General features: G+C 40.3%; 2 protein-coding genes and 1 pseudogene across 2 annotated transcripts; all 3 read left to right on the top strand.

The window, feature by feature from the left end:
- The first annotated feature begins 290 nt into the window (after window positions 1-290).
- LOC117441098 (mothers against decapentaplegic homolog 2-like) lies at window positions 291-17842 on the top strand (annotated as a pseudogene).
- Window positions 17843-18712: 870 nt separating this feature from the next.
- LOC117441095 (immediate early response 3-interacting protein 1) lies at window positions 18713-21715 on the top strand. Its single transcript, XM_034077298.2, has 3 exons — window positions 18713-18877; window positions 19637-19738; window positions 21015-21715. The coding sequence occupies exons 1-3, from the start codon at window positions 18787-18789 to the stop codon at window positions 21068-21070; spliced, it is 249 nt and encodes an 82-aa protein (XP_033933189.1). The 5' UTR covers window positions 18713-18786; the 3' UTR covers window positions 21071-21715.
- Window positions 21716-21891: 176 nt separating this feature from the next.
- Window positions 21892-27370, top strand: LOC117441097 (uncharacterized). Its single transcript, XM_071202159.1, has 5 exons — window positions 21892-22397; window positions 22778-22941; window positions 23748-23990; window positions 25012-25192; window positions 26933-27370. The coding sequence occupies exons 1-4, from the start codon at window positions 22156-22158 to the stop codon at window positions 25173-25175; spliced, it is 813 nt and encodes a 270-aa protein (XP_071058260.1). The 5' UTR covers window positions 21892-22155; the 3' UTR covers window positions 25176-25192; window positions 26933-27370.
- The last annotated feature ends 490 nt before the right edge of the window (window positions 27371-27860 follow it).

Here is a 27860-nt window from a genome sequence, read left to right as displayed (position 1 = left end):
TTGCCGTTGGTCACCATGGAAACATTCATTAGCTAACAATGACATTATTGTTCTATTAATATAAAGGGAGGTCAGGTACTCTTTAAAGCAGCTGCTAGCTATGGGTACTTTTTACTGAAGTACACTTCAAAGCCTCTTTATTTTGACTTGAGTAAAGAAGTTCAGTCAGTACTTCTACTTTCACCAGAGTCTTTTTAACACGAGTATGTACTTCTACTTGAGTTAAGAATGTATGTACTTTTGCCATCTCTGCCTATCTCACCTCCACTTCCTGTTTGCCGTCCAATCAGAACCATGGATGGCCGCCTGCAGGTTTCCCACAGGAAGGGGCTTCCTCATGTTATTTACTGTCGTTTGTGGCGGTGGCCGGACCTCCACAGTCACCACGAGCTTCGCGCCATCGAGGCCTGCGAGTACGCCTTCCACCTCAAGAAGGATGAGGTCTGCATCAACCCCTACCACTACCAGAGGGTGGAGACCCCAGGTGAGGGGACTTTTGTTGCTCAAAATATAAAAAAATCATTCAAATTCAAGGTGTTATGGTCCATATGCACATAAGCTACAAGGCAATCATGTGACTACTTACATTAATGTCATACGATTTCTACTGGATTATTTATCGGTACAGACATTGTAAACTGGGTAAAAAACACACACTTGATCTCTTAGGAGTCTTTTGTTTGTGATGACATCCGGGTAAAATATTTTGGATGGAGGAGGATGTTGTTGGTCTTAATGCAGTGGAGTTTTTCACTTTTTGATGCAACCACCCTAAGCTGTTTGTCCGCCCTGCAGAGCAGCAACACCTCAATTCAATTCAAAGGTGTTATTGTCATGCACAAAGCTACAGGGGTAGAATGGCAATGAAATTCTTCTGACCTGAGCTCCTCCAGCAATGCACATATAGCATACAATACAAACATGTTGCAAGAAGTCTATATACATGTAAATAGAATATGAACAAAATATGAAATTAAATAACAAATATCTTCCTATTTCAGTGTCTTCTGCAAGGGCTGTGTTCTATTGTTACCTGCCATTTTAATTTAGACATTTCTATTATAGACGTTTCAAAAAGCATTTAATTTTTCATTTATTTATTTTCATTGTTGGTATAAGACGAGGTTAAGGTAGTGTTTTAAGGTAAAGGTAGACCAGCCTGATGTTCTTATCTGTGAAATTGACAGCCTTCAGATTTTGGGTAATTGTTAAGCACAGAAAAATATTTCGTTGACGAATTGCCATTTTGATTTCTTATTGTTTATGATTTTAAAATCTGTTGGATCCTCTCCACTGACATTCTGCAATTTGTTAGATGTCTGCCTTTTGTTTAATTAAAGGATTAATGTCATTTTGGGGAAATAAACATATTGGTTTTCTTTCTAGGAGCTTATAATAATACAATTTAATTAATTTTAGTGCAGACGGTTAGTTAGCTTAGCTTAGCAATAAAGACTAGAAAAGTTGGTGAGTAGGGAGGCGGCTATCTTTGCCTTGAGTAGCCTCTTTGTTAGCGTCAATGCTAAGCTAACGCTGACCGCTGACTGAAGCCTGTGAAGTATCTAAGGAAACTATATGATAATGGTGTAAATCTTCACTAGCTCACGGCTAAACAAGCTAATAAATGTTTCCCCTCAAAATGTAGAACTACTCGTTAAGAGTTTCAGGGATATACAATATTTAAATCTGCGAAAAAGTCACATTTGCCAAGTCTTCACCACAATAATGAAACCACCTGACTATAACCTAGTAAACAGTGTATAACTGATTAGTATTTGACTCATTAGTGTTACCCCCTGCAGTGCTGCCTCCTGTTCTTGTGCCAAGACACTCAGAGATCCTGCCAGAGCTGCCACCTCTGGACGATTACACTCACTCCATACCGGAGACACAAACTTCCCGCAGGAATCGAACCTCCAAACAACTATATACCAGGTCCGTTCACCTCTGAGTATATCTTCTGAGTAATGCTAACATCATTTACTAAATTAAACCTGAAGGTAAAGGAACTTATTCTAGGCTTTTGTATGCAATGAAGTACATGGTATATAGTCTGTCGATGCAAACTTGTTTTTTTGTCATGTTTTTAGCACCAAAAATATATATATATATAATAGCTGACTGCTGCTTCTACTACAAGGATTTGTTAATTGCAGAGTATACATGTCACTGCAACTGTTTTTTACTGTGCTGTGTACATGTGTAATACATTAAATCAATAATAATAAATATAGAAAGAAATATAATAATTTAACTTTTGAAGAAAAATATGAAGACAGTGGAACCCCTTTTAGTTATTATACTAATACGTTTTTTTTAAATTAATAAAAAATGACTTTCTTTTCCCCGTCATGATTTTCACGCAGCCTCAGGTGGTCAGACAGGTTACAGCAATGCATCATGGGAGTTTTACAAAGAAAATATATATGTTGTTATGTCAGCTGAATACTTGATTACTAAAGGAATTTATTTATTTTATACAGGAACAATTCTGTCCAAGCTTTTTGATCCATATGAGCAGTTTCCACTGTATTACTAAAACTATGTTTCCTTTATTTTAGCGGGTTAAACATTATGATATCGTCACAGCTCTTTTTGAATTCCCCCTCTTTCTCTCCACAGAAACGCCTCCTCCAGGCTACATCAGTGAGGATGGGGAGGCCAGCGATCAACAGATGAATCAAAGTATGGAAACAGGTATTCTAGAGTAGAAACTCTCCTTCTCTTCCTTCAACTTCACTCGTGAGTCTGCCTCAGCCGGGTCAAAGTCAAATGTATTTTCTTTATTTTAATTTAAAGGAATAAGTCTGCATCAACAGCGGAAGATATTCACAACAGACCTGTATCAGGTGTTATAGACCAGATCCTCTCTTATGGCGCTTTTCCACTGCAGCACGAGCACGGTTTAAGCGGGCCTGGTTTTTTAGCTTTTCCACTAGGGGTAGTTGCGGCTCAGGGCTACTTTTCCACCTGTTTTCTGGCCCTCCAAAATCGAGAATCGCTGGCAAGGGGGCTACAACTACAACAAAATGAACATATTTTACCATGATTTAATTGTAATACACGTTTCAAAATGATACCGGTTAGTAACAACATACTGATACCGGTCTGCAGACAGACGGCAGGCGGAAAACCTTTTTAAAATGCGTGTTTTCTGAATGGAGATCAGATCGATCAGGCTAAGCTAACGTTGTATATGCTCCGTCCACACTCACAACAACGGCTACAGACATAAAGCAGCGACTATATTCTCCATGACACGGCGGTCTGTGGTTTGAACTTGTTTCACTTTTGTCTAGTTTCTGAACAGATATGAGGAGCTGTGAGCTCTGAGTGCTAACAGCTAACGGCTGATGTTTTGGTTTTGTGGTTCGCATTGAAGATGACGTCACGGCAGTTTTACGCAGCGTCGCTCCGCCCGCCAAACAGCCGATCGCCCCGCCGACACTGCGTTACTATAGTTACTACCCCTGTTACTAAACTGTAATGGAAAAGCAGCATAAAGTGAGCCTGGCCTACCAAGGCCTAACCATACCGTACTAAGCCGGGCTAGGTCCTGCAGTGGAAAAGCGCCATTAGGGATAAACTACAAATACCCGGTTTCGACTCTGGGTTTACAAAAGTTATATTTATATTATATAAGTGAATTACTTCTGACTTACTCTACATTAAAAGCAGATTTTGAATCAAACATTGAAGTTACCATAACGATTATTCAGAGAGGTTGCAGCTCTGTCAATGAACAAGTCTAAAGCTGTTAACATGCATTACAGAACATTTTAATTAAGAATAAATATTTATAATTATGTGATTTTAGTCTTCAACCTCTATTGTACAAGCTTCCCTGGATTTTTTGTGTTCTTTATTTATTTTTACATGTTCAATTGAACAATATGCATGCATTTTAGCCTCTTGAATTTCTCCAGGATCCTTTTTGGAGATTGAATGTTTGGATATTTCCCAAATTCTCATCAAGTCTCGGTTTGCATCTTCAATATGCGTTAAGTGATAATCATAACAGTTGGAAGGAGATACTTTTTTAATTTAAACATCATCCATTTAGTTATTTCAAAATGTAATACCATCAAAAGCATTATAGGAACTACAAAAATATCTTTCTTACTCTTCATCACTCTACTGCAAATTGATTAGACTAACACTGTCGTTATGGGATCCCCAGGCAAGGCAGCCACTACTTTCACTAACCCCGATGTTCTGATCCCGTCTAAATAAAAGACTTCCTGTTTTCTCCGTCAGGTTCTCCAGCAGAGCTCTCCCCCAGCACTCTGTCTCCTGTCAATCACAGCATGGGTAAGAGACAACACAATAGAGATAACATCATTACTGTGTATTCAATGATTTTCTCAACCACAAAATGAATATTTGTATATCAACAACTCACCCTGTGTTACCTTTTTAATACTTCAAGAAAGCATTATTTGTCCTGATCGCCTCCACGGTGAACAAAGAGTCGGAAAACAAAGAAAAGTTTGATGAAACAAAGTAAATTACACCAAAACGCAGATTCTCACTTCACAAACTCATGACTTTTCACTAACACGTAACTATTTAAATCACTTGCACATAAACGGTCTCACTTTCGTGCAGACGTGACAAAGTGTATTAGTAATGTTAGAGTGAAATGCATGCATCAAAAACTCTAATAATGTTACATTAAATGTCTGTCTTGTTTCTAGTCTTAAATATGTGTCCTTGTTGGCGTTGCAAATAGAGCTGCTGTGATGCAAGAAACATTTCAGACTTGACAAATAATAGTAATGTATTTATAATTAGTGCTGTTTTGATAAGAAGTGAGAATACAACTGGATAAATTAAAGTTTGTAAACGGACGTTTTTACATCAATTTGCCGATAGACATGGCCCATATTGACTTTAATTCATCAAGACTGTTCCCATTTTATCATTCTTTCTTTACTGTGGAAACACTTTGAGAATTCAAGGTAACACTTTGTGAGTAATTGATAAACAAATGAGTGTTTTGTTGGTAAAGTATTGCTTTAAAACAGTGTTTCTCAAACTTTTTCATACCAAGGACCACCTAACTCCACAAATATCCAAAAACACATAGTTTTTTACAAGTCGCCTGAAAATGCTACAAACAAGTGGCCATATGTGTGATGAAGGTGTTTATCTGGGCTATATCATGCAATCGAAAGTGAAACTTAAGCTCGCTCCATTGCGGAGATATTTCCGCGAGAGTGCGGAAAACTTAAATTTATTTATTTATTTCAAATGTGAAATATTACCAATATACTCACGGACCACTAGGGGGCGCTCACGACCACACTTTGAGAAGCACTGCTTTAAAACATCACATTTGGCACCTCGATTATAATCACAGGCATTTCCAGTGCCTTTTTTTGTCCCAAGTATAAACTGTGTTGTGTCAGAAATTGACGTTTCCCCACAAACCTTACTGACGTTAGGGTCCTCTGCTGCAGACCTTCAGCCGGTGACCTACTCCGAGCCGGCCTTCTGGTGCTCGATAGCGTACTACGAGCTGAACCAGCGCGTGGGAGAAACGTTTCACGCATCGCAGCCCTCGCTGACCGTGGACGGATTCACAGATCCTTCAAACTCTGAGCGCTTCTGCCTCGGCCTGCTGTCCAACGTCAACAGGAACGCCACTGTGGAGATGACCCGGAGGCACATAGGTACGCCACAGCTTTGAGGAGCTTTTAGACGTTTTCTAAATGTACCAATGCTGTGTTACTCAGACACTGCATGAACTGCAACGCCTTCCTACTTCCTGAAAGGGTCAGCAACACAATGAACATTCAGTTTAGCAGTTTATTAACATACAATACAACAAACAAAAGTTGACTTAACAACAGTTCTAGACTTCCCTCACCAAAAACCAAACAAAAGACAAGTCTCTAACTTGAGCTCCGACATCTGATTACACAAAGAGGTTCTATAAATGTGCCGCTGATGTCCTGAACTCTCCTGCTGATGCTCAGGTGTATATCAGTATGTAGTGTCTCTACTTTAAAGAGTCCTCTCCTGCTGATGTTCAGGTGTATATCAGTATGTAGTGTCTCTACTTTAAAGAGTCCTCTCCTGCTGATGTTCAGGTGTATATCAGTATGTAGTGTCTCTACTTTAAAGAGTCCTCTCCTGCTGATGCTCAGGTGTATATCAGTATGTAGTGTCTCTACTTTAAAGAGTCCTCTCCTGCTGATGTTCAGGTGTATATCAGTATGTAGTGTCTCTACTTTAAAGAGTCCTCTCCTGCTGATGCTCAGGTGTATATCAGTATGTAGTGTCTCTACTTTAAAGAGTCCTCTCCTGCTGATGTTCAGGTGTATATCAGTATGTAGTGTCTCTACTTTAAAGAGTCCTCTCCTGCTGATGTTCAGGTGTATATCAGTATGTAGTGTCTCTACTTTAAAGAGTCCTCTCCTGCTGATGTTCAGGTGTATATCAGTATGTAGTGTCTCTACTTTAAAGAGTCCTCTCCTGCTGATGTTCAGGTGTATATCAGTATGTAGTGTCTCTACTTTAAAGAGTCCTCTCCTGCTGATGTTCAGGTGTATATCAGTATGTAGTGTCTCTACTTTAAAGAGTCCTCTCCTGCTGATGTTCAGGTGTATATCAGTATGTAGTGTCTCTACTTTAAAGAGTCCTCTCCTGCTGATGTTCAGGTGTATATCAGTATGTAGTGTCTCTACTTTAAAGAGTCCTCTCCTGCTGATGTTCAGGTGTATATCAGTATGTAGTGTCTCTACTTTAAAGAGTCCTCTCCTGCTGATGTTCAGGTGTATATCAGTATGTAGTGTCTCTACTTTAAAGAGTCCTCTCCTGCTGATGTTCAGGTGTATATCAGTATGTAGTGTCACACCAGTGTGAGAAAAAGTTTTTACAGAGTACTTGTCCATGGACAAGTGAGTTTGGCAATGTACTTGTCCGAATACATTTTTCACTTGTCCAGAATGGACAAAAATGTGGAGCCACTGGAATCTTCTTCTTCGCCATCGTATTTTACATTTTCCCACGGTTTTTACGACACCGCTAACGTAAGTGAGCGGTAAGCTTTTAATGCATCACACATAGGGTTGGGTATCGTTTGGATTTTAACGATTCCGGTTCTGCTTTTCGATTACAGTTATTTTTGTTTCTCGATTCCGGTTCTTTGAGAGGGTAAAAATAAGTCCCATGACAAACTGGGAGAAAAATATATTTATGAAAACATTAAGTAAAATCTGTATTCCTATTTACAAATCACTTCATACTGTTTAATTTCTTTCGGTTATTGAATACAATTATATAAAAATAATCTCTGCATTGTTTAGTTAGTTCTAAGTGGTGCAGTTTGAGAATGTACAGTTGGCCCAGTCTCCTCTGATGTTACACTGCAACCTGCCTGTGAGACAGAGTCCAACCACACATGTCCAACACATAGGACATATAATAATAATAATAATGACACATTAGATGTATAGCCTAGAGGCCTAGCGCTTTTCTACAACTCAAAGACGCTTGCACGCTTACACATGTCCTGCAATCAGGGCCGCTATTATTAATAGAAGTTGTTTATTTGCATTAATTATATTTTAATCTTTTTGAGAATAGTATTTGGCAGGAAATGCAGACGTATTCACCTGTAAACGCATACTGAACGACATACATGCACAACCATTTACCTCACTGCATAAAAAAGTGTTGATAATAATAATAAACAGGAATTATATTTATATTATTATATTAGCCTACTTTGTTTCGAAGAAAAAAAAAAAGTTAACTCCTGTCGGTTGGGGGGGGGGGGGGGGGCCTCATCTCACAATGTCACTTGGGGCCCCAAGTTGGCCAGGGGCGGCCCTGCCTGCAATACACATGCTGCAGCTGCTCACTGTTTGTAAAAGTAAATAAATAGTATTTTCATTTCAATAATGTACTTTCTATACCCTGCTTCATAAACAATACTGACATCCCTGTGCTCCTCCGAGTCTGGGGGTCCGGGAATGTGAGGACAGGGCGAGGACACAGACAGGGAGGCTACTTCATAAAGGAAATGGCGGGCAATATTAACAACATAGGAGTTAAAACGCTTAATAACCTTCATTATGTGTTAGAGAAAGAACATAAGAAAGTTTGACAAAGATTAGGCTGTTAAACGGGCAGAAAGAGTGTGTGTAGAAAGAGAGAGAAAGACGCTGAGCTGCACCGCGCAGCGATCAGCTGATACGGAGCATAGAGAGAGAGAGCTGCGGTCCGCGGGGCTCGGCCTCGCCTCCTGTCCTCACAACTCTTATTAATCCCGGTACCGGACAATTGTTATTTGTTCCCACCCCGCTCCGCCCCGCCCCCGTCTAACTGTACAGAAAGCGGCGAGATGCATTTCCTTAGAAATCGACAAGCAGAACCGAAACTAACATTTCTAAACGAACAATGGCGGGCACGTACAATTTGCGAATGAGTTCTGCCTTTTGTAAACTGAATGTATCAATAATTTGTCAATAAATCAGGCCGAAAAGCGTCACTTGTCCGCCGGACAAGTCAATTGAAGGATCTACTTGTCCGATATTGTAAATAACACGTCCCGGACGGTGGGACGTGTACTTTTTCGCACACTGGTGTCTCTACTTTAAAGAGTCCTCTCCTGCTGATGTTCAGGTGTATATCAGTATGTAGTGTCTACTTTAAAGAGTCCTCTCCTGCTGATGTTCAGGTGTATATCAGTATGTAGTGTCTCTACTTTAAAGAGTCCTCTCCTGCTGATGTTCAGGTGTATATCAGTATGTAGTGTCTCTACTTTAAAGAGTCCTCTCCTGCTGATGTTCAGGTGTATATCAGTATCTAGTGTCTCTACTTTAAAGAGTCCTCTCCTGCTGATGTTCAGGTGTATATCAGTATGTAGTGTCTCTACTTTAAAGAGTCCTCTCCTGCTGATGATCAGGTGTATATCAGTATGTGGTGTCTCTACTTTAAAGAGTCCTCTCCTGCTGATGTTCAGGTGTATATCAGTATGTGGTGTCTCTACTTTAAAGAGTCCTCTCCTGCTGATGTCCAGGTGTCACTGCAGTTATTGCACTTCGCGTTTTGAAATATGTGTAACTATGTTAATATAAAACCCACACTGCTCAAACTTCCTTACATTTCCTAAAATTGGTATATTTATTTATTTTGTGGCGTGGGGAATGAAGAGAAACAAATATGAGCATTTTATGAGCATGGGATTTTGAGCCCTCATATATGCATAATGCTGCGCTATACTTGCGGCCACACGCCGTTGCCAAGCAACGCTTATTGTTTAGGTGTCCTTTGATAAGCAGGCAGTCATATAATTAACTAGAACTAGCTGGATCTGACAGATTTGGACATAAACGCGAGTGAAGTATAATCGGACACGAGAGAGAGATCAGATTAGCTGCTGCTGACGGACAACACGCAGCTCTGCATGACCACAGCTCCGCCGCTGTGACGGACCGTTGAGTGGAGAAAAATTAAATACACTACGAGTTAGACTTAACACACTTAGCAGTTTATCTACTTTAGAACTAGCTAAACTAGTTATAAATATGTGTATTCTTTACTGTCGGGTCACTCATGACAGGTTCAGCGAGCTGCACGACTCGAGACTGACGGGCTGTCAGCAGAGGGAGAGGAAAAGAGAGCACCCCGTTTACTTTTCCCATTTTATTATCCAGAATTACTGTACAACTTTGAATAAAGTAGTTAATCTACTATTAGTAGTTTGTGTAAATGCATTAATTATGTTTTTTTTTTCATTAACATAAAATAAATCTCACGTACCCCCTGCAGTACTCCAACGTACCCCTAGGGGTCCGCGTACCCCCATTTGAGAACCACTGTAATCATCACTCAATGTTCTTTGTAAATCTGTGGGGTGATGGCCCGAGCCTACACGCCACACTCAACTATACGCTGCTTCTAATAAACATATTAAACACGTGAGTTGTCTGACTGAAATCGTATTCTCCCCTCTGACTGTCTGTGTGTTTGCAGGAAGAGGAGTTAGACTCTACTACATCGGAGGGGAGGTTTTCGCCGAGTGCCTGAGTGATAGCGCCATCTTTGTCCAGAGTCCAAACTGCAACCAGCGGTACGGCTGGCATCCGGCAACAGTGTGTAAAATTCCTCCAGGTAAGATGCCGAAGATGTAACGTGTGTAGCTGGGCACACAACAAAGAACCTATAATTAACCAGACATGCACAATGAATTGGTGTGTCAGAGGGCTAGGAATACACGTGTTAACTTCTTTGTTGTTTATCCCTTTGTTTCTCGTTAGGTTGCAATTTAAAAATCTTCAACAACCAGGAGTTTGCGGCCCTGCTGGCTCAGTCGGTGAATCAGGGCTTCGAGGCGGTTTACCAGCTCACCAGAATGTGCACCATCCGCATGAGCTTCGTCAAAGGCTGGGGAGCCGAGTACAGGTGAGCCCTGCAGATAAACCTGAACGAGAAATCCATACAAGCTGCAGGTTATTCAGGTGTATACCAGTAGTGTTTCTACTTTAAAGAGTCCTCTCCTGCTGATGTTCAGGTGTATATCAGTATGTAGTGTCTCTACTTTAAAGAGTCCTCTCCTGCTGATGTTCAGGTGTATATCAGTATGTAGTGTCTCTACTTTAAAGAGTCCTCTCCTGCTGATGTTCAGGTGTATATCAGTATGTAGTGTCTCTACTTTGAAGAGTCCTCTCCTGCTGATGTTCAGGTGTATATCAGTATGTAGTGTCTCTACTTTAAAGAGTCCTCTCCTGCTGATGTTCAGGTGTATATCAGTATGTAGTGTCTCTACTTTAAAGAGTCCTCTCCTGCTGATGTTCAGGTGTATATTGTATTGTCACTTATTGTTGCAGTAGACAGAGCGAACGCTGGCGCACTTAGCTGCCGCTGCTCTCCAGCTACTTTTACTTTTAGTTTTATGTAGCCTAATGCAAATTATCGCTCACTTTGATGACTTTGGCCATTATAATATGCTCTGGATGTTTCTGCACAACGATCGAATTAACCGGTGTACGTATATGCAGTGTGTGTGTATTTTGGACTAACATCAACCCTACCTGCTGTGTGTCGGGGCCACCACCCCTCACCTGGCTGCTTCCGCGACGTGAGGTCCATCCTCTAGCCAAACATCACCGACAACTATGTGGACCAACGAGCTGTTTGTGTGGTTTTTTTCTCATCTGGACTGCCCTGTCGTTCAACCTAGCGACAGCGGCACTCCAATACACAGCTGCTGAGCTCCTCCGACTACGATTCCACCTGCCCGACACATCACCGGCATTGCACCTCTTTCTGGACATCGCTCGTCATCCCCGTCGGAAATATATCCACCGTGGTTCCCGGCGAAGGTTTTACATCGATGACTCCAAACCCATACAAACCATCTGGTCTTCAACTCGACAACACCCAAGGAACTCCGCACGCAAAGTTGACCACACTGTCTTAGCCACCTTAGCCAGGTCGGCTAACGTTAGCGCTAAACATAAACACGCCCACACTGATGTCAACTTTGGACTATTCAATATCCGTTCTCTTACGACCAAGGGTCCTCTTCTCCAAGATCTCCTGACTGATCGTAAGTTTGATTTTCTCTGTTTGACAGAAACGTGGCAACAATCTAATGACTTTTCACAGCTGAATGAATCTACTCCTCCTGGGTTTGTTTACATTTGTCAACCCCGCGCCACCGTCAGAGGGGGAGGTCTCGCGATGATTTACCGCGAGAGTTTGAAAGTCTCGTCTGTATCTGTGCCTATTCACGGCTCATTTGAATCAATTGCCTTACAACTCAATGGGCCTATCCCTACCATAGTTGCAAGCGTCTACCGTCCACCTAAGCTCAATAATAAATTCATAAACGAATTTGCTGCTTTCCTCACACATCTCTGCTCACTCTCACCTAACATAATAGTGCTGGAAGATTTTAATATACATATGGATACTGTCAACAATGCTCTCACAAAGGACTTCACATCTTGCCTGGACAGCTTTAGATTACAGCAACAAAACGATTTTCCGACTCATTCCAAAGGACATATTCTGGACTTGATCTGCTGTTCTGGTGTCACTCCTCTTAAATGTACTGCAACTGATCTTCCCATTTCTGATCACTCATTAATATCCTTTACTGTCACCTTAACACTGTCCAAACCAAATCTGTCACGTGTTATTTCCTTCCGCAACATCAAAGATATTAACTTAACTACACTCTCCAGCGGCATTGACAACCTCCCCAGCATAAATAGTTCATCCCCGCCTGATGAACTAGTTTCTCATTACAATAACTATCTTCATAAACTGCTCAATACCATGGCTCCTTCAAAAACCCGGTCTGTTTCCTTCACCCATTCTGCTCCTTGGTTTACACCTGAACTACGCCAACTCAAAACAAAAGGCCGTCGATTGGAACGCCTCTGCAAAAAAACTGGACTTGTCGTTCACAAAGAGATGTACAATAACCACATCCTCCACTACAAGGACACTCTCTCTACAGCCAAATCATCGTACTATGCAGTTCTCATCAGCTCTGGTGAAGGGAACACAAGGGTCCTGTTCTCTACAGTGAAGAACATTGTACGACCACTGGACTCTCTTGCACCTCATCAGTATTCAACTGCCTACTGTAACTCCCTCATGTCATTTTTTAATGACAAAATAGAAAACATTCACCAGCAACTAACTCCTAACACCACCTGCAGTGTATCTCTCCCTGTTTTCACCGACCCTCTCTCTCATTCTCTTTCAAGTTTCACACTTCCCTCTGCTGTTGTAATATCTGACCTCATCAGTAAATCCAAGCCATCTACCTGTCAGTTAGACCCTCTTCCCACCCCCCTGGTAAAAGCCTGTCTACCTTCATTGTCCTCCCTTATAACTGTCATCATACACTCCTCCCTCACCTCTGGTCTTGTCCCCTCACTTTTCAAATCAGCCGCCATCACGCCCATACTGAAGAAACCTGGTGCAGACCCCAACAACTTTAATAACTACCGTCCCATATCTAACCTACCATTTCTCTCAAAAATCCTGGAAAAAACTGTTGCATCCCAAATCCATACCCACTTGTCTGACAATAGCCTGTACGAACAATTTCAATCTGGTTTTCGCCCCCATCACAGCACAGAAACAGCACTGGTGAAAATCACTAACGACCTCCTCATGGCAGCTGACTCCGGACTATTAACCATCCTCATCCTCCTTGATCTTAGTGCAGCTTTTGACACCATTTCACACAGCATCCTCATTGACAGACTGACCTCCATCGGGATCACTGACACACCCCTCCTCTGGTTTAAATCATACCTCTCTGGCCGCACTCAGTTCATCCAACTCAAAACCTTCAAATCACAGCCACTTCCAGTCACGACCGGTGTTCCCCAGGGCTCTGTCCTGGGGCCTCTTCTTTTTATCATCTATTTACTTCCTCTAGGCTATATCTTCCGTAAACACAACATCCACTTTCATTGCTATGCGGATGACACCCAGCTCTACTTGTCCTCCAAACCAACCACCATCCACCCTCCATCTTCCCTGTCTGACGGCTTACAGGACATAAAATCCTGGTTTTCCTCAAACTTTCTCAAACTTAACGACAGTAAAACCGAGGTTCTCCTCATTGGCACAAAATCCACCCTAACCAAACCTGACAGTTTTTCAATTACTATAGACAACTCTTCAGTCTCCCCCTCCCCTCAGGTTAAGAGTCTGGGTGTCATCCTCGACGGCACACTTTCATTCAAATCTCACATCAGTAATATCACTCGGTCTGCCCATCTACGCAACATCAACCACCTCCGCCCGTCCCTTAACCCTAAGACCACCGCCATTCTTGTTCACACCCTGGTCACTTCCCGCATCGACTACTGCAACTCCCTTCTCTTTGGTCTCCCTCTCAAATCCATCCACAGACTTCAACTGGTCCAGAACTCTGCCGCCCGCATCATCACCAGAACCCCGTCCATTGACCACATCTCTCCTGTTCTTCAGCAGCTTCACTGGCTCCCCGTCAAATCCATAACCTCACTCCTCTGTAGCTCTCCGACCTCCTGCACATCAACACACCCATCCGCACACTCAGATCTTCTGCTTCCCTCAGCCTCACTGCACCCCCCTTCCGTTTAACCACCATGGGGTCTAGCGCCTTCAGCCTCACTGCACCCCCCTTCCGTTTAACCACCATGGGGTCTAGAGCCTTCAGCCGCTCTGCACCCCCCTTCCGTTTAACCACCATGGGGTCTAGAACCTTCAGCCTCACTGCACCCCCCTTCTGTTTAACCACCATGGGGTCTAGAGCCTTCAGCCGCTCTGCACCCCCCTTCCGTTTAACCACCACGGGGTCTAGAGCCTTCAGCCGCTCTGCACCCCCCTTCCGTTTAACCACCATGGGGTCTAGAGCCTTCAGCCGCTCTGCACCCCCCTTCCGTTTAACCACCATGGGGTCTAGAGCCTTCAGCCTCACTGCACCCCCCTTCCGTTCAACCACCATGGGGTCTAGAGCCTTCAGCCGCTCTGCACCCCGCCTCTGGAACTCCCTCCCACCTGACATCCGCAACACTGACTCTCTCCCCATTTTCAAATCACGCCTTAAAACATATCTCTTCACACTCGCATATCCACCCTGATCGTTATCCATCACACATCCTCTGTTTTATTGATTTGATATGTTATATACTGCATTGTCTTGTTTATGTTTCTTATGCTGGTGTTAGGTATTGTGTATCTTGTTTTTATGTGTTTGTACGGCGACCTTGAGAGCCTTGAAAGGCGCCTATATAAAATAAATGTATTATTATTATTATTATATCAGTATGTAGTGTCTCTACTTTAAAGAGTCCTCTCCTGCTGATGTTCAGGTGTATATCAGTATGTAGTGTCTCTACTTTAAAGAGTCCTCTCCTGCTGATGTTCAGGTGTATATCAGTATGTCGTGTCTCTACTTTAAAGAGTCCTCTCCTGTTGATGTTCAGGTGTATATCAGTATGTAGTATCTCTACTTTAAAGAGTCCTCTCCTGCTGATGTTCAGGTGTATATCAGTATGTAGTGTCTCTACTTTAAAGAGTCCTCTCCTGCTGATGTTCAGGTGTATATCAGTATGTAGAGTCTCTGCTTTAAAGAGTCCTCTCCTGCTGATGCTCAGGTGTATATCAGTATGTAGTGTCTCTACTTTAAAGAGTTCTCTCCTGCTGATGTTCAGGTGTATATCAGTATGTAGTGTCTCTACTTTAAAGAGTCCTCTCCTGCTGATGTTCAGGTGTATATCAGTATGTAGTGTCTCTACTTTAAAGAGTCCTCTCCTGCTGATGTTCAGGTGTATATCAGTATGTAGTGTCTCTACTTTAAAGAGTCCTCTCCTGCTGATGTTCAGGTGTATATCAGTATGTAGTGCCTCTACTTTAAAGAGTCCTCTCCTGCTGATGTTCAGGTGTATATCAGTATATATGTAGGAGAGAGAAACAGCCATTTTAGCCTTTGCAGACCATTTACATGCACAAAAACCTTAATCACACACACAATAGGAAAGGGAACCCCCCCCCCCCCCCAAAAGCAGAATAGGGCCTGTTTAAGTTTTAAGATTTCAAGGCAGTGCTCAGATCCTCCTGCAGACTCTTACAGCAGTCTGGAGTATAAAAGCTCATAATAAATCATGTGTTGTAAGGTGTGAAAATGCTCATGTCGGATATTAAAATGCATGCTTTGTGTTTTCCAGGCGGCAGACTGTCACAAGCACTCCTTGCTGGATCGAGCTTCACTTGAACGGCCCGCTGCAGTGGCTCGACAAGGTCCTGACCCAGATGGGTTCCCCGTCTGCTCGCTGCTCCAGTATGTCCTAAAACAGCTAAAGAAACGCCCCAAAAAAAACAAAAAAAATATCCGCAGCCCATTACATGATCATTAAATTCCAAACATGCGAGTCCTTTCATAAAAAAAAAAAAAGGAAAACCCCCACAGAATGAATTTTCTGTCACGTTCTTCATAGTATTTGTGGCCCAGTTCCACATCCCTCTTTTACCTTTACACACACACACACACACACACACACACACACACACACACACACACACACACACACACACACACACACACACACACACACACACACACACACACACACACACACACACACAGACTTTTCAGTAAAAACAAAAAAAAATGGCACTTTGTTACCCATCTATGTCATGCACCTTGTTAAATTGCTTTCCCCAAATCCTTAATATTAGATCTATTTGTGGTACAAATGAAAATGTATATTGGTTTTTAGTCCAGGGAGTAGGGGAAATACCAAAAATATCTGTGAATAGTTTCTCAGTATTGAAGATTGCTTGTATGAGTAACACAAGCTTGAATGCTCAAATTATGTGTTCTTGTTCCTATCCCACCCCAACCATTGTTCTGATCCTAAGTTTACTTTTCTCTGGGAAATAGTCAGGAGGGATTTTAGCGGTGGCTCTGGGTGAAGAAAAACGATGGCCTTGGTGGAAATGCCACAATGTGTTTTATGGAACATTTTAAAATTCGCCCTTTCTTTTTTTTAACGTGTGTCGTTATAAGACATACTTCTTTAATGGACAAATAGGAATGTTAAAGTATAAAGTAATTCCAAAAAGAAAAAACCCCAAACAAACTGCAAACTCGATCTGGATGTAGTTTATTTCTTTGTCATTATATGGCACTCTAGTTAAAATCCCCGCTGATTAGCCTGGTATTGGAGCTAATGAGAGAGGTGCACTGGGCAGGGACCAGAGGAAATCAGCTGGTATTAAAAAGCTTTTTTTGACTCGACACTGGGAGTCCTGGGGCTCTCCGACGAGGGGGGGGGGGAAGCTTTAAAACGCCAGGAGAAATTGAAGGTATCATTCTGTTTTTAGCCTATATCCCCATTGTTTTGCTACTTTTTTGTATTCTCATGTATTTTTATATATAAATATACTTAAAATTTCTCTGTCGTTCACTTTTTATTAAAGTAATATTTTCAAGACCACAGCTGTTTCTAAAAAGGAGGGCATGGATCATTCCTTTTTCCGTTTTACCCTAAAAAAAAAATATTAGTTTGTCTTGATATTAAAAACCTCTCACTGCCCCCACATGATGTGTTTCTATCCTTTTTCCCAAAGAAATCTGGTGCATTTAAAGTACTCCTTTCCTTGTAATGCTTATAATGATTCCAGAGGCATGTAAAAAAACAAACTTTGTAATGGCCATTCATTCAGTCATCTCTTTTATTATTATTATTATTATTTTTGAAACACACGTGACCTCTTGTAGCCTTTTGGTGCTTAGAAACAATTGGCTTTTAAAATGTTACAGAAGAAGACCTGTGTGTGTTAATGTGTGTATCTGTCGTTAAAATACAGTATGTACAACAAGACTTATTAGCTTCAACTCTGCCATTTTTTGTCATTATGTGGCTGTTGCGAGTTTATAACATGTCCCCTTCATGTCCCTTTTCTCCCCCCTTATTTTTGATGTACATGTGTTTACCTTACGGCACTAGTGATTGTACTTTAAGTGCACCTAGTGGCGTTTGGATTTTGGGGAACTGAACCGTGTGTTAGGGTCCAGTGTTACATTGTTTTTATCTTTGGCCTCCAACATATGAATGTGAAAAAAAAAATGACATTACAAAACCTGAACGTGGACCAGACGTACATATACATAACAGTAGTACAGTATGTGTGTATTTAACAGTAATCTTTTTGCAAAGCAGTCAGTACAGTAGATGTCGCAGTTGTTTTACCAGTAGAGGGCCGTATTGATAGAGCAGTTCTTTTTTTTTTTTCTGACCATAAGCTTCTCAGGCGTGTGGCATATTATGCAGACTTCATAAAACACTAATAAAGATTTTTATTCTCATGATTCTGTGTGTGTTTCTTAATTGTGTATATATATGTTTGTATATTCAGTCAATTAAGACAGGGTAGTAACACAGTTCACTTTTCCCCTACTTATAGAATATATACATAACATGAGTATAAATACTTATTCATATGACTTTATGCACATGTATGGTATGCAAACTTAACAAGGTAATACCATATAAATGCCAATTAATATTCTGTCCAATCTAGTAATGATTCAGGCTGTACGTGTAGACAATTGGTTTGTTTAATCTATTTAGAAATATATATTTACAGAGATCTCTATGTTGTAAATGTCAAAATCTTAATTTGTAATGTAACTTGTAAGCTTAAATCTGTCATTTTATTGTAGTGCAGTAATAAAAGAAAGTGGCATAAAAAAATATTTTAGTAAAGTTGAAGTACCTGAAGTACTCATACTAGTATTTTGATGAATTAGCCCTTATTGTTTGTGGTGAGAAGTATATAAAGTACATTTACTCAAGAAAAGTACACATTTTGAAGTACATGTACGTACGACATTTATTTAATAGCTCATATTTCAAATATTCAGATTAATTTCATTTAACCAAATTATAAGCAACAACTAGTTTATTGTGGTGTACTGTAGTTATAAGTTGAACTTAATTGATCTTTGGTGATAATCAAAAGCAACCCGGAAGTATGTAGTACAAAGTAAACAATAAAGCGCTTGTTGTAATGACTCATTACTATAATCAAATGTAATGCAAAATGTAAAAAAATCCACACTGGTGTTACTACTTGTACTGCAGTACGTACGTTACTGCTTATTATTGATTTTATATCTTCAATTTAATAATAAAATAATTATGATTATATGTAAGAAGCGCAAGCTGTCACTCGGTTTGACCCTCTCAGCCACCGTAGGCTACGTCAGATGTAAATACTGTTAGCATATAGCTAGCTTCCTGTGAAGACAACATGGCCTTTACTTTATATTCTCTCATCCAAGCAGCCATTTTGTGCGTCAATGCTGTCGCTGTGTTGCACGAAGAAAGATTTCTGAGTAAAAGTAAGTGGAAGTAGTTTGATTATAACCGTCCGTTATCAGTTAGATGTCAGTTGAAATTCAAAAAAGCTAAGCTAATGCTAACTAGCTAGTAACCTGACAGCTAGAACATTAACTTAAAGTATGTATCGGTTTTTAGAGTGATTACACCAGCCCCTGATGAATGACTTAAAGTGTGTGATGGAGAGGTTTAAATACAATTGCTACGATTTTATTTTACTTTTGTTAGACTTTTCAGGCTAGAATTCAGATCAAGGCAAAGTAGTCCTTCATTCAAAGTCTTCCTTAAACTAAAATAAAAATAAATGTATTATTAGCAAGCTTCAACATATACTTAAAGTATCAAATGTAAAAGCACTTATGATGTAGTGTTGGAAGATGTTTTGCTTCACTAAAAGTAGTTATACAACAGTATGTTAATAATACATTTAATTCATTGGGAATTAAAGCAAACATTGAAGAAAAAGAAGACGAAACATCAATATAGTAGAATATAAGTACAATGAGATTATAAAGAAATACAAAATGATGTATACTTGTATTAAAAGTGGTAAGGCTCTGTATTTTTAGATATTGTAGTTTTGTGAAATATCTATTTTATATATATATAAATTGGCAGTTGAAGAGTCGAAAAATGAAGTCACACAAAATGATGAAAGCGTAATTAAGTAAATGTATATAATTGTCTCAGTCAGAGCATGTTTTTATTCCCTCTTTATAATGACACTTCTGTATATCTCTGTGTGTTTTAACCTCCTTCAGTTGGATGGGGAGTAGACACGAGTGTTGGAGGTTTTGGGGATGAACCGGGGGTCAAAGTGCAGCTGATGACCCTCGTCCGCTCCGTGAGGACCGTGATGAGAGGTGGGTGCTCACTACACTACACTACACTATTGCCCCAACATATTTAAGTGACTGTCCCTCATTTTATCAACCTGCAAGGACACTTAGATCCTCCAATGTTTCACTTTTAAAAGTACCTAGAGTGCAGTATCATTTTTAGTAGTTCATGTTTTAATGTGTTGTTGTTTTTACATATTTTAATTATCTTCCTCGTTTGTTATTGTGATTTTTGTCATACTCTGTAAAGCACTTTGGGCTGCGTCAAGCGTGAAAGGTGCTATATAAATAAAGTGTATTATTATTAAAGTACAGTGTTTCCTGAACAAGAAAGGAGGGTTGTTTTTCTAAGTAATTAAAGAAAATTAAGTTCCTAAAATATGATATTACATGTTACAAAGGCACCTCCGAATAAAATGTATTATGGTTGTTATTATTATACACAATTAGGTTTGTTTTATGTGACCAGAAGGCTAGTTTTAATATTGAATGTCAGAGAAAATCTAGAAAGAGAGTGTTGGAAAATGTACAGATATATAAGTGGAAAAGAAGCCAAGGTTTTTTACTAAATGTTCTGAGTGTCTTCAAAAAGACACTCTACGTCTTAGTGATATCACATGCTTTTCTATCAACAAGTGTGTTGGTTTGTGAATCAGACGCTGATAGTACTTCACTGCATTTTACCTTTTTTATATATGCCTTTTTCTTTGCTACCCAAAAAATGTTTTGCGCTGGTAAACTGGCTTAACATATATTTTCAATGGCCACAATAAAAGCCACAATGGGAAAAGGACACAGTTTAAAGAAAAGTATTTATTATAATTAAACCAATAGACAAAGGAAGCTACCAAAGGGAGTGAGAGTCGGTGATATCAGTAGTGTAGGTGTGGATGTGTGACTATGATGTAGTGCAAGGTGTGTTATGCAGAACCCAAAACAATACCAAACAAAAGCATAAGAAGGTAGCTGCTCTCGAGAAAGAGTTCAGCCAGCAGAGAGAGCGGGCGAGACACTGTATCGAGCTTTTAACCCCCAGTGTTGATCAATGAAAGGGAGGATCATTAAAGGTTCACACACTGCAGGGAGGATTAAAGCAGGGGTCAGCACAGGTACATTATTGAAAGAAGGTTAAGAAACCTTATGTGAATCCTGTGTTTAACTCTGACCCTGCTGTAAACGCCTGAATTTCCCCAAGGAGATAAATAAAGTTTCATCTCATTTCAACTTCACAAATGCTGGTAATGTAACTGAGTAAGAAAGAAGTCCTGGTTGTAATCCTCTGTTGTCTGTTCCTCTGCAGTGCCGTTGATTGCGGTGAATGCGGTCTGCATAGTGCTGCTGCTTCTGTTCGGATGAGGAGGAGGAGGAGACGGAGGAGACGGAGGAGACGACGACGGAGGAGACGACGATGGAGGAGACGACGACGGAGGAGACGGAGACGACGACGGAGGAGACGGAGACGACGACGGAGACGGAGACGGAGACGACAACCTTCATCACCTCAGGAAGCCTTCTGCAGAATCATCTGAATCACAAAATGACTCCTGTCAGCCACAATATGAATGTTATCACGTAATATCAATACATTGGATATTATTTATTGCCAGTTTTGAACAGCAAAATATTTACAAATCAGTATGCGGTTCATTGCCGAGTAGATTTTCGAATTTTCGGTGCATTGACAAGAAACATTCATATATGAAATGAACAATATTACAATAAAAAATAACTGTAAAAAAGGAAGATCTCAGCAGAAATGGGCATAATGAATTGCAGTCAATTTCCATCTACTTTCTAATAGTACAATAACATGCTGAATAAGTAACACATTATTTTCCTAGGATTTAAATATTATATGAACAACTTTTATTCAATTCACTGGGTGCCGAATGTAAAATGTTTATGAAGAATTATACACTGAATACATGTAATTTAACTTCTGTATACATGTGATTGTTAAAATGCTCTAAAAGAAAGAGTTTTTAAAGACTTTCACTAAAACTGTGCTAATGTGTTTTCATTTCCTGAAATAGTGGATGGTTTAAGAGCAGTAGTTATTTTCTATTGGATTTTAGAAACTATTTGAAAATAAATTAAATTATCTTCTAATACAAATATTTTTATAAAATAAATTCATAACACAACTATAACTAACAAAGCTGTGCCTCCTAAATCCTATTTATTGTACTTTTTTGGCATTATTATTTACCGGAATTAGCAAATTAGCATGGAGGCAAAAATAAACATTAGTGACGCTGGATATGATCCAACCTGAAACTAACTTCACTGTAGCAACGGCGTGTTGTTTGTCCCTGTTCACTTTCCGTACTTCTGACAGCGACATGTTTTCCTTGTGTTTACATTATTCTGCAGATTTACAAAGTGATTTAATATGTAATAATACTTATTAAACCCTCTTTATTTATTATTTTTAAGCTATAATGGGCAATGCGCAGAGTTACGTGGTTTCTTCGCTCTCTGTGTGTTGCGTGTATGTCGTTTATGTTCACATTTACAGCTCCTACAAGTCGTTAAAAACTCATGTTCTCTACCAGGAGAGGCTTCCAAGTTTTCTGTTTCTTTACATCAAATATCTGACCAAAGTTGTGGCTCAGAAGACGGGATTCCTGAGCAAAGAAACTACAAACCAGCCGGATGTAGTTTACACTGTGCTCAACTGCAGGTCAGTTTACATATGATGGGATTAAAATGCATCATGATCAGAGGTGGGAGAAGTACTCAGATCTTGTACTTGAGTAAAAGTAGAAGTACTCAGATCTTGTACTTGAGTAAAAGTAGAAGTACCAGAGTGTAGGAATACTCTGTTACAGTAAAAGTCCTGCATTCAAAATGTTACTCAAGTAAAAGTAGAAAAGTATTAGCATACAAATATAATGAAAGTAGCGACAGTAAAATTAGTCATTGTGCAGATTGGTCCATTAGATGCTTGAATAAATATATAATACATTGAGTTAAATGGTTAATTCTTACCACAAATTAAATATGTCAGTTGAAAATGATTGTTTACAGTTTTTACTTCTTGCCTTTGACTGTATTCCCCAGGCTGCATACCCCCCTGTTGAGGAGTTTCTGCGGCGCTGCAGGTTATGGTTGGGATTATCCGGACTCGGACTACCGAGACGTTCCTCTGTGTTTCCCCGAGGTTCTCTGCCGCAGACTGCTGCTGACGCTGATCACAGACCAGCACTTCAGACTCAGCCCAGCAGGTGAAACACATCAAGAATATTCTGAGATTTAAGGAGCTGGTGTTTTGCAGATGTCTCATAAACTATAACAACATATGTAATACTTAAAGGGGACCTATCATGCAAAAATAAATAAATATGTGTCCCCGGTGTGTCAGGAGACTCATGCAGTGTCAGAAAAATAAAACCCTCTCTCTTTTCCCCCTTACCCAAATCTCTAAAAACGAGGGAACAGCGGAGCTGATCCAGATTTGCGTCCGATATGACGTAATATCTGAAATGCTGGCTTTACCCACAGCCAGAAACGTTGCGATCACGGCAGCATTTAGCTGAGTATCTGCTGGTAGAATTCTGATCAGGCATTAGCTCCGCCTCCTCTTTTTTTCTTTTTTCAAGCTAAGGACCCATAATCAGTGTTTCTCTAACAGAGCAAACAGAGGGATATGAGGGATGTCTAAAATGCATGATCTGTTTGGTATTTTGAAAACACATCAGAGACATATTTTTAGATTTTATTATATATCTGAGAGCCATAATATATGCCTAAAAATAGCATAATAGGAGACCTTTAATACTTAATCTGATTTCTACTGAAATGCAAAGCTTTAAAAAAAATATTTGACATCTGTTTTCTGAATTACCAAGATTATAGTCTCCGAATTAGCAGATCCTTTTCCATTGGGAGGAACAAGAGTAACATTTTACTGCTTATTCTGAATTAAGAATGTATCACAAACTTCTAGGAGGAGCTCTAATTGATTTAAGAGATTCCCATGTGTTATTGAGAAACTGTTAATGATAAGAGGTGTTGTGAATGACTCCTGCAGGTCTGGTTTGTGTGCGTCAGAGTTTGAAGACCCTGCAGCCGGTGGATGAACTGAAGAAAGGTCCGTTCTCTCTGCAGGCTCGAGTCCTGCAGTACCGGAGCCTCGATATCGGGGTGGAGGTGGACGTCTGTCTGTCCGCTGCCTCACGTACCGGGACCCCCGTGTGGGAGAGCGTCCTCACTCTGCTGTCAGGAAACAAGACACACAACACATGCAGAAACCCATCTGAGAGGGAAGACACATGTGAGAACAAATCTGGCACAATAATCAGCTGGTTTTGTATTTGTTTGTACTTCTACTCCACTACATGTATTTAATACCTTTAGTTACTTGACAGATCTGGATGAATGATGTGAAATATAATCAAGTGTTGAATCAGACTTTAGTTCCACCTGGAGTAAATCCACCAGCTACCCTGCAGTCTACAAAGTACTTCAGACTAGCTGCACCTTCACCAGCTTTGAGAACACTTTCATTATAAAACATATCATATATATTATTCTGAAATGGACCAATCTGCACAACGACTACTTTTACTGTCTTTCACTATATTTTGATGAGAATACTTTTCTACTTTCACTTGAGGAACATTTTGAATGCAGGACTTTTACTGTAACAGAGTATTCCTACACTCTGGTACTTCTACTTTTACTCAAGTACAAGATCTGAGTACTTCTACTTTTATTCAAGTACAAGATCTGAGTACTTCTAATTTGACTCAAGTACAAGATCTGAGTACTTCTACTTTTACTAAAGTACAAGATCTGAGTACTTCTAATTTGACTCAAGAACAAGATCTGAGTACTTCTACTTTTACTCAAGTACAAGATCTGAGTACTTCTACTTTTACTCAAGTACAAGATCTGAGTACTTCTACTTTTACTCAAGTACAAGATCTGAGTACTTCTACTTTTACTCAAGTACAAGATCTGAGTACTTCTAATTTGACTCAAGAACAAGATCTGAGTACTTCTACTTTTACTCAAGTACAAGATCTGAGTACTTCTCCCACCTCTTGTTGAAGTATTGAGGAGCTGCAGCCTACAATTCATATTCTACTTAACATAATTGTTTTGGTACAGATCCTTCCCGCTAAAAATCACACCAAAATTATTTTTAATATATTTATCAACAAAAAAGAGAATTATGATGTAAAAATGATCAGTGCACACTATTTTGTGAATCATATTGCAATTGCAAAATCAGTTGAAAAGTGCGTAAATGTCATGCATTCTGTTTATCCTATTTCTACTCTTTTAAAAAGGCCAACCAGATGAGTGTGTGGCAGAAAACGTGAAGCAGGTAGATCTGAAAGTCTCCTGGATGAGCGGCCTGCAGAGTGTTTGGTTTTTCTCCGCCCCTCCGGCTCTTTGGCTGCAGATCGATCACCGCCCCGAGTCTCTGGATGCTGTCTGTCTGCATGGCTGAGATAGAAAAACACAAAGGTAAAAGAGATGTGATGCATATATTTGTTTAAAGGGGCCGTTTTATGCTCATTCTCAGGTTCACATCAGTATGTAGCGTCTCTACTTTAAAGAGTCCCTTCCTGCTGATGTTCAGGTGTATATCAGTATGTAGCGTCTCTACTTTAAAGAGTCCCTTCCTGCTGATGTTCAGGTGTATATCAGTATGTAGCGTCTCTACTTTAAAGAGTCCCTTCCTGCTGATGTTCAGGTTCACATCAGTATGTAGTGTCTCTACTTTAAAGAGTCCTCTCCTGCTGATGTTCAGGTGTATATCAGTATGTAGCGTCTCTACTTTAAAGAGTCCTCTCCTGCTGATGTTCAGGTGTACATCAGTATGTAGCGTCTCTACTTTAAAGAGTCCCTTCCTGCTGATGTTCAGGTGTATATCAGTATGTAGCGTCTCTACTTTAAAGAGTCCCTTCCTGCTGATGTTCAGGTTCACATCAGTATGTAGTGTCTCTACTTTAAAGAGTCCTCTCCTGCTGATGTTCAGGTGTATATCAGTATGTAGCGTCTCTACTTTAAAGAGTCCTCTCCTGCTGATGTTCAGGTGTATATCAGTATGTAGTGTCTCCACTTTAAAGAGTCCTCTCCTGCTGATGTCCAGGTGTATATCAGTATGTAGCGTCTCTACTTTAAAGAGTCCTCTCCTGCTGATGTTCAGGTGTATATCAGTATGTAGTGTCTCTACTTTAAAGAGTCCTCTCCTGCTGATGTTCAGGTGTATATCAGTATGTAGTGTCTCTACTGGGACATGTCTCCATGCTTTAAAGGTCACATGGCCATTTCCACTGATCATAATTCCATCGTTGAGGTCTACTAGAATAGATTTATATCGTGCAATTTTCCAAACTCACATTGGTTTCTCACAGCATCTCTGTAAACTACGTGTATTCACTAAATTTCACTCTCTGCCTTTAACGGCTCATTGTAGCTCCAATAGCTCCAGCCCCCACCCTCCCGGTGAGCACAGTGTGCTCTGATTGGTCGGGACTTTGTGAATCGCGCTGAGCTCCGTGGAGGTGTGGTTTCCTTATTTAGCGAAACACATCGAAACACAGCCAAACTCACCCTGAGCACACACAAAGTCACAGCCGAAGTAAAAACAATAAGTGTGGCTTGATATTGAGAAAGAGAAAGGTTGATGAACGCTGTGAGAATGGGTCTGCGGAGAGGATGTCGCCGCGATCCCAACTGTCTGTTATCAGCCTGCAGCCAGGGAGGAGAGATCAGCAGTGTGTGTGTGAGGAAGTCCGTGGATTGGTCAATTTGGACCAATCAGCGGGGGCTTAACGTAACGGCTCCACAGATTGGTCCATTTGGTTCCGGGTACCGCATGACCGTATCGCGTCATAGCTCTGGGCGCGGCTTCTAGCCATTCCTACGTCACGATACCCAGGAAGTAAACAATGGACAATGACGTATCTCCATCGAGGCGTTTTGGGGAGGTATTTTCTGTGTTAGAGTTGTACTCGCTACAGGGTGTACTTTGAGGGTTTTGACTCTGCAGACATGCATAAAAACCTTCATAACACACAAGGGGACGGGTAATAACTGGAAAAGCATAACATGGGACCTTTAATGTTCAAAAAATACTTTATTTTTCTCATTCTGCCTGTGCTGCAGCACATATTTTCCCCCTCTGTCTGAAACCAGAGCCCAGTCTGCTCTGATTGTTTAGCTGGCCGGCTCTGTTGTGATTGGTCATTGTATCTTCAGGTGTCGGAGTCATCACAGCTCCCGTTAAAGTCTCCGCTCAGTTTAAGGAGCCTCTGCTGTTACCAGGCAGAGTCACCATCAGTTTTTGGGAGACGACAGGAAACGAGGGTGAGTTTCCTCCCAACGTCCTCGCCTTCAACATGCAGCGACACGGAGGCAACACATCTCACGTGACGGGATTTATTACTAGGTGATTTAAATAATATACGGTGAATATTCTCAGCAGTCAAACCATAATAAAACCACTGACATAGTATTGTTTTAGTGCTTTAAATATGATAGGATGGTATAAAATCAATGTTGTTTGTTCTCATAATCATAAAAAAGGTCATTTGTTTATAAATACAAATAAAGTTGTATTATCTTCCTTAATTCTGTTTCAAAGGATGCCTCTGATTGTGTAGATATATTAAAAAGCTCCATGTAATTCAATAAAAATATTGTTTCTGTACTTTTTCGTAAAAATACACTGTAACTTAATGGTGTCCAGTCTACTATAGTGTACGAATATTATAAATTATAATATTATAGACTTTATTTGCAAGGTTAGAGATTAATTGTAACTTAAAAATAAAAGATGAATGGTTGCTAATTTTAGAAGACCTCAACAGACCCTCAGATTTTAAATGTAATTATTTCCAATGTGCAAAAAAGACAGTATGGTGACTTCATAGATTGTATCAACAGGATTGAGTGCTGTGGGTTTCATGGATGTTCTCCACATGAGCACTTTGTCAGATGGCATGTTTCACTTCCTCCCTGCAGGGAGAAAATACTTTTTAAATATTTGATTCCTGCGTTATTCCTGTTTGCAGCATTCATGTGTGTCAAGGGCTGTCCTGCTGTATTATTTATGGGAACACATTCAGTGCATGGGACTCAAAGCAAAGAAGCCATGCATCCCTGCACTGCTGCAATGTTTCATAAA

Source organism: Pseudochaenichthys georgianus, unplaced genomic scaffold (genome assembly GCF_902827115.2).
Source record: "Pseudochaenichthys georgianus unplaced genomic scaffold, fPseGeo1.2 scaffold_1476_arrow_ctg1, whole genome shotgun sequence".
NCBI lineage: Eukaryota > Metazoa > Chordata > Actinopteri > Perciformes > Channichthyidae > Pseudochaenichthys > Pseudochaenichthys georgianus.
Note: the sequence above shows the minus strand (reverse complement) of the source record. Positions and strands in the feature narration are given on the sequence as shown.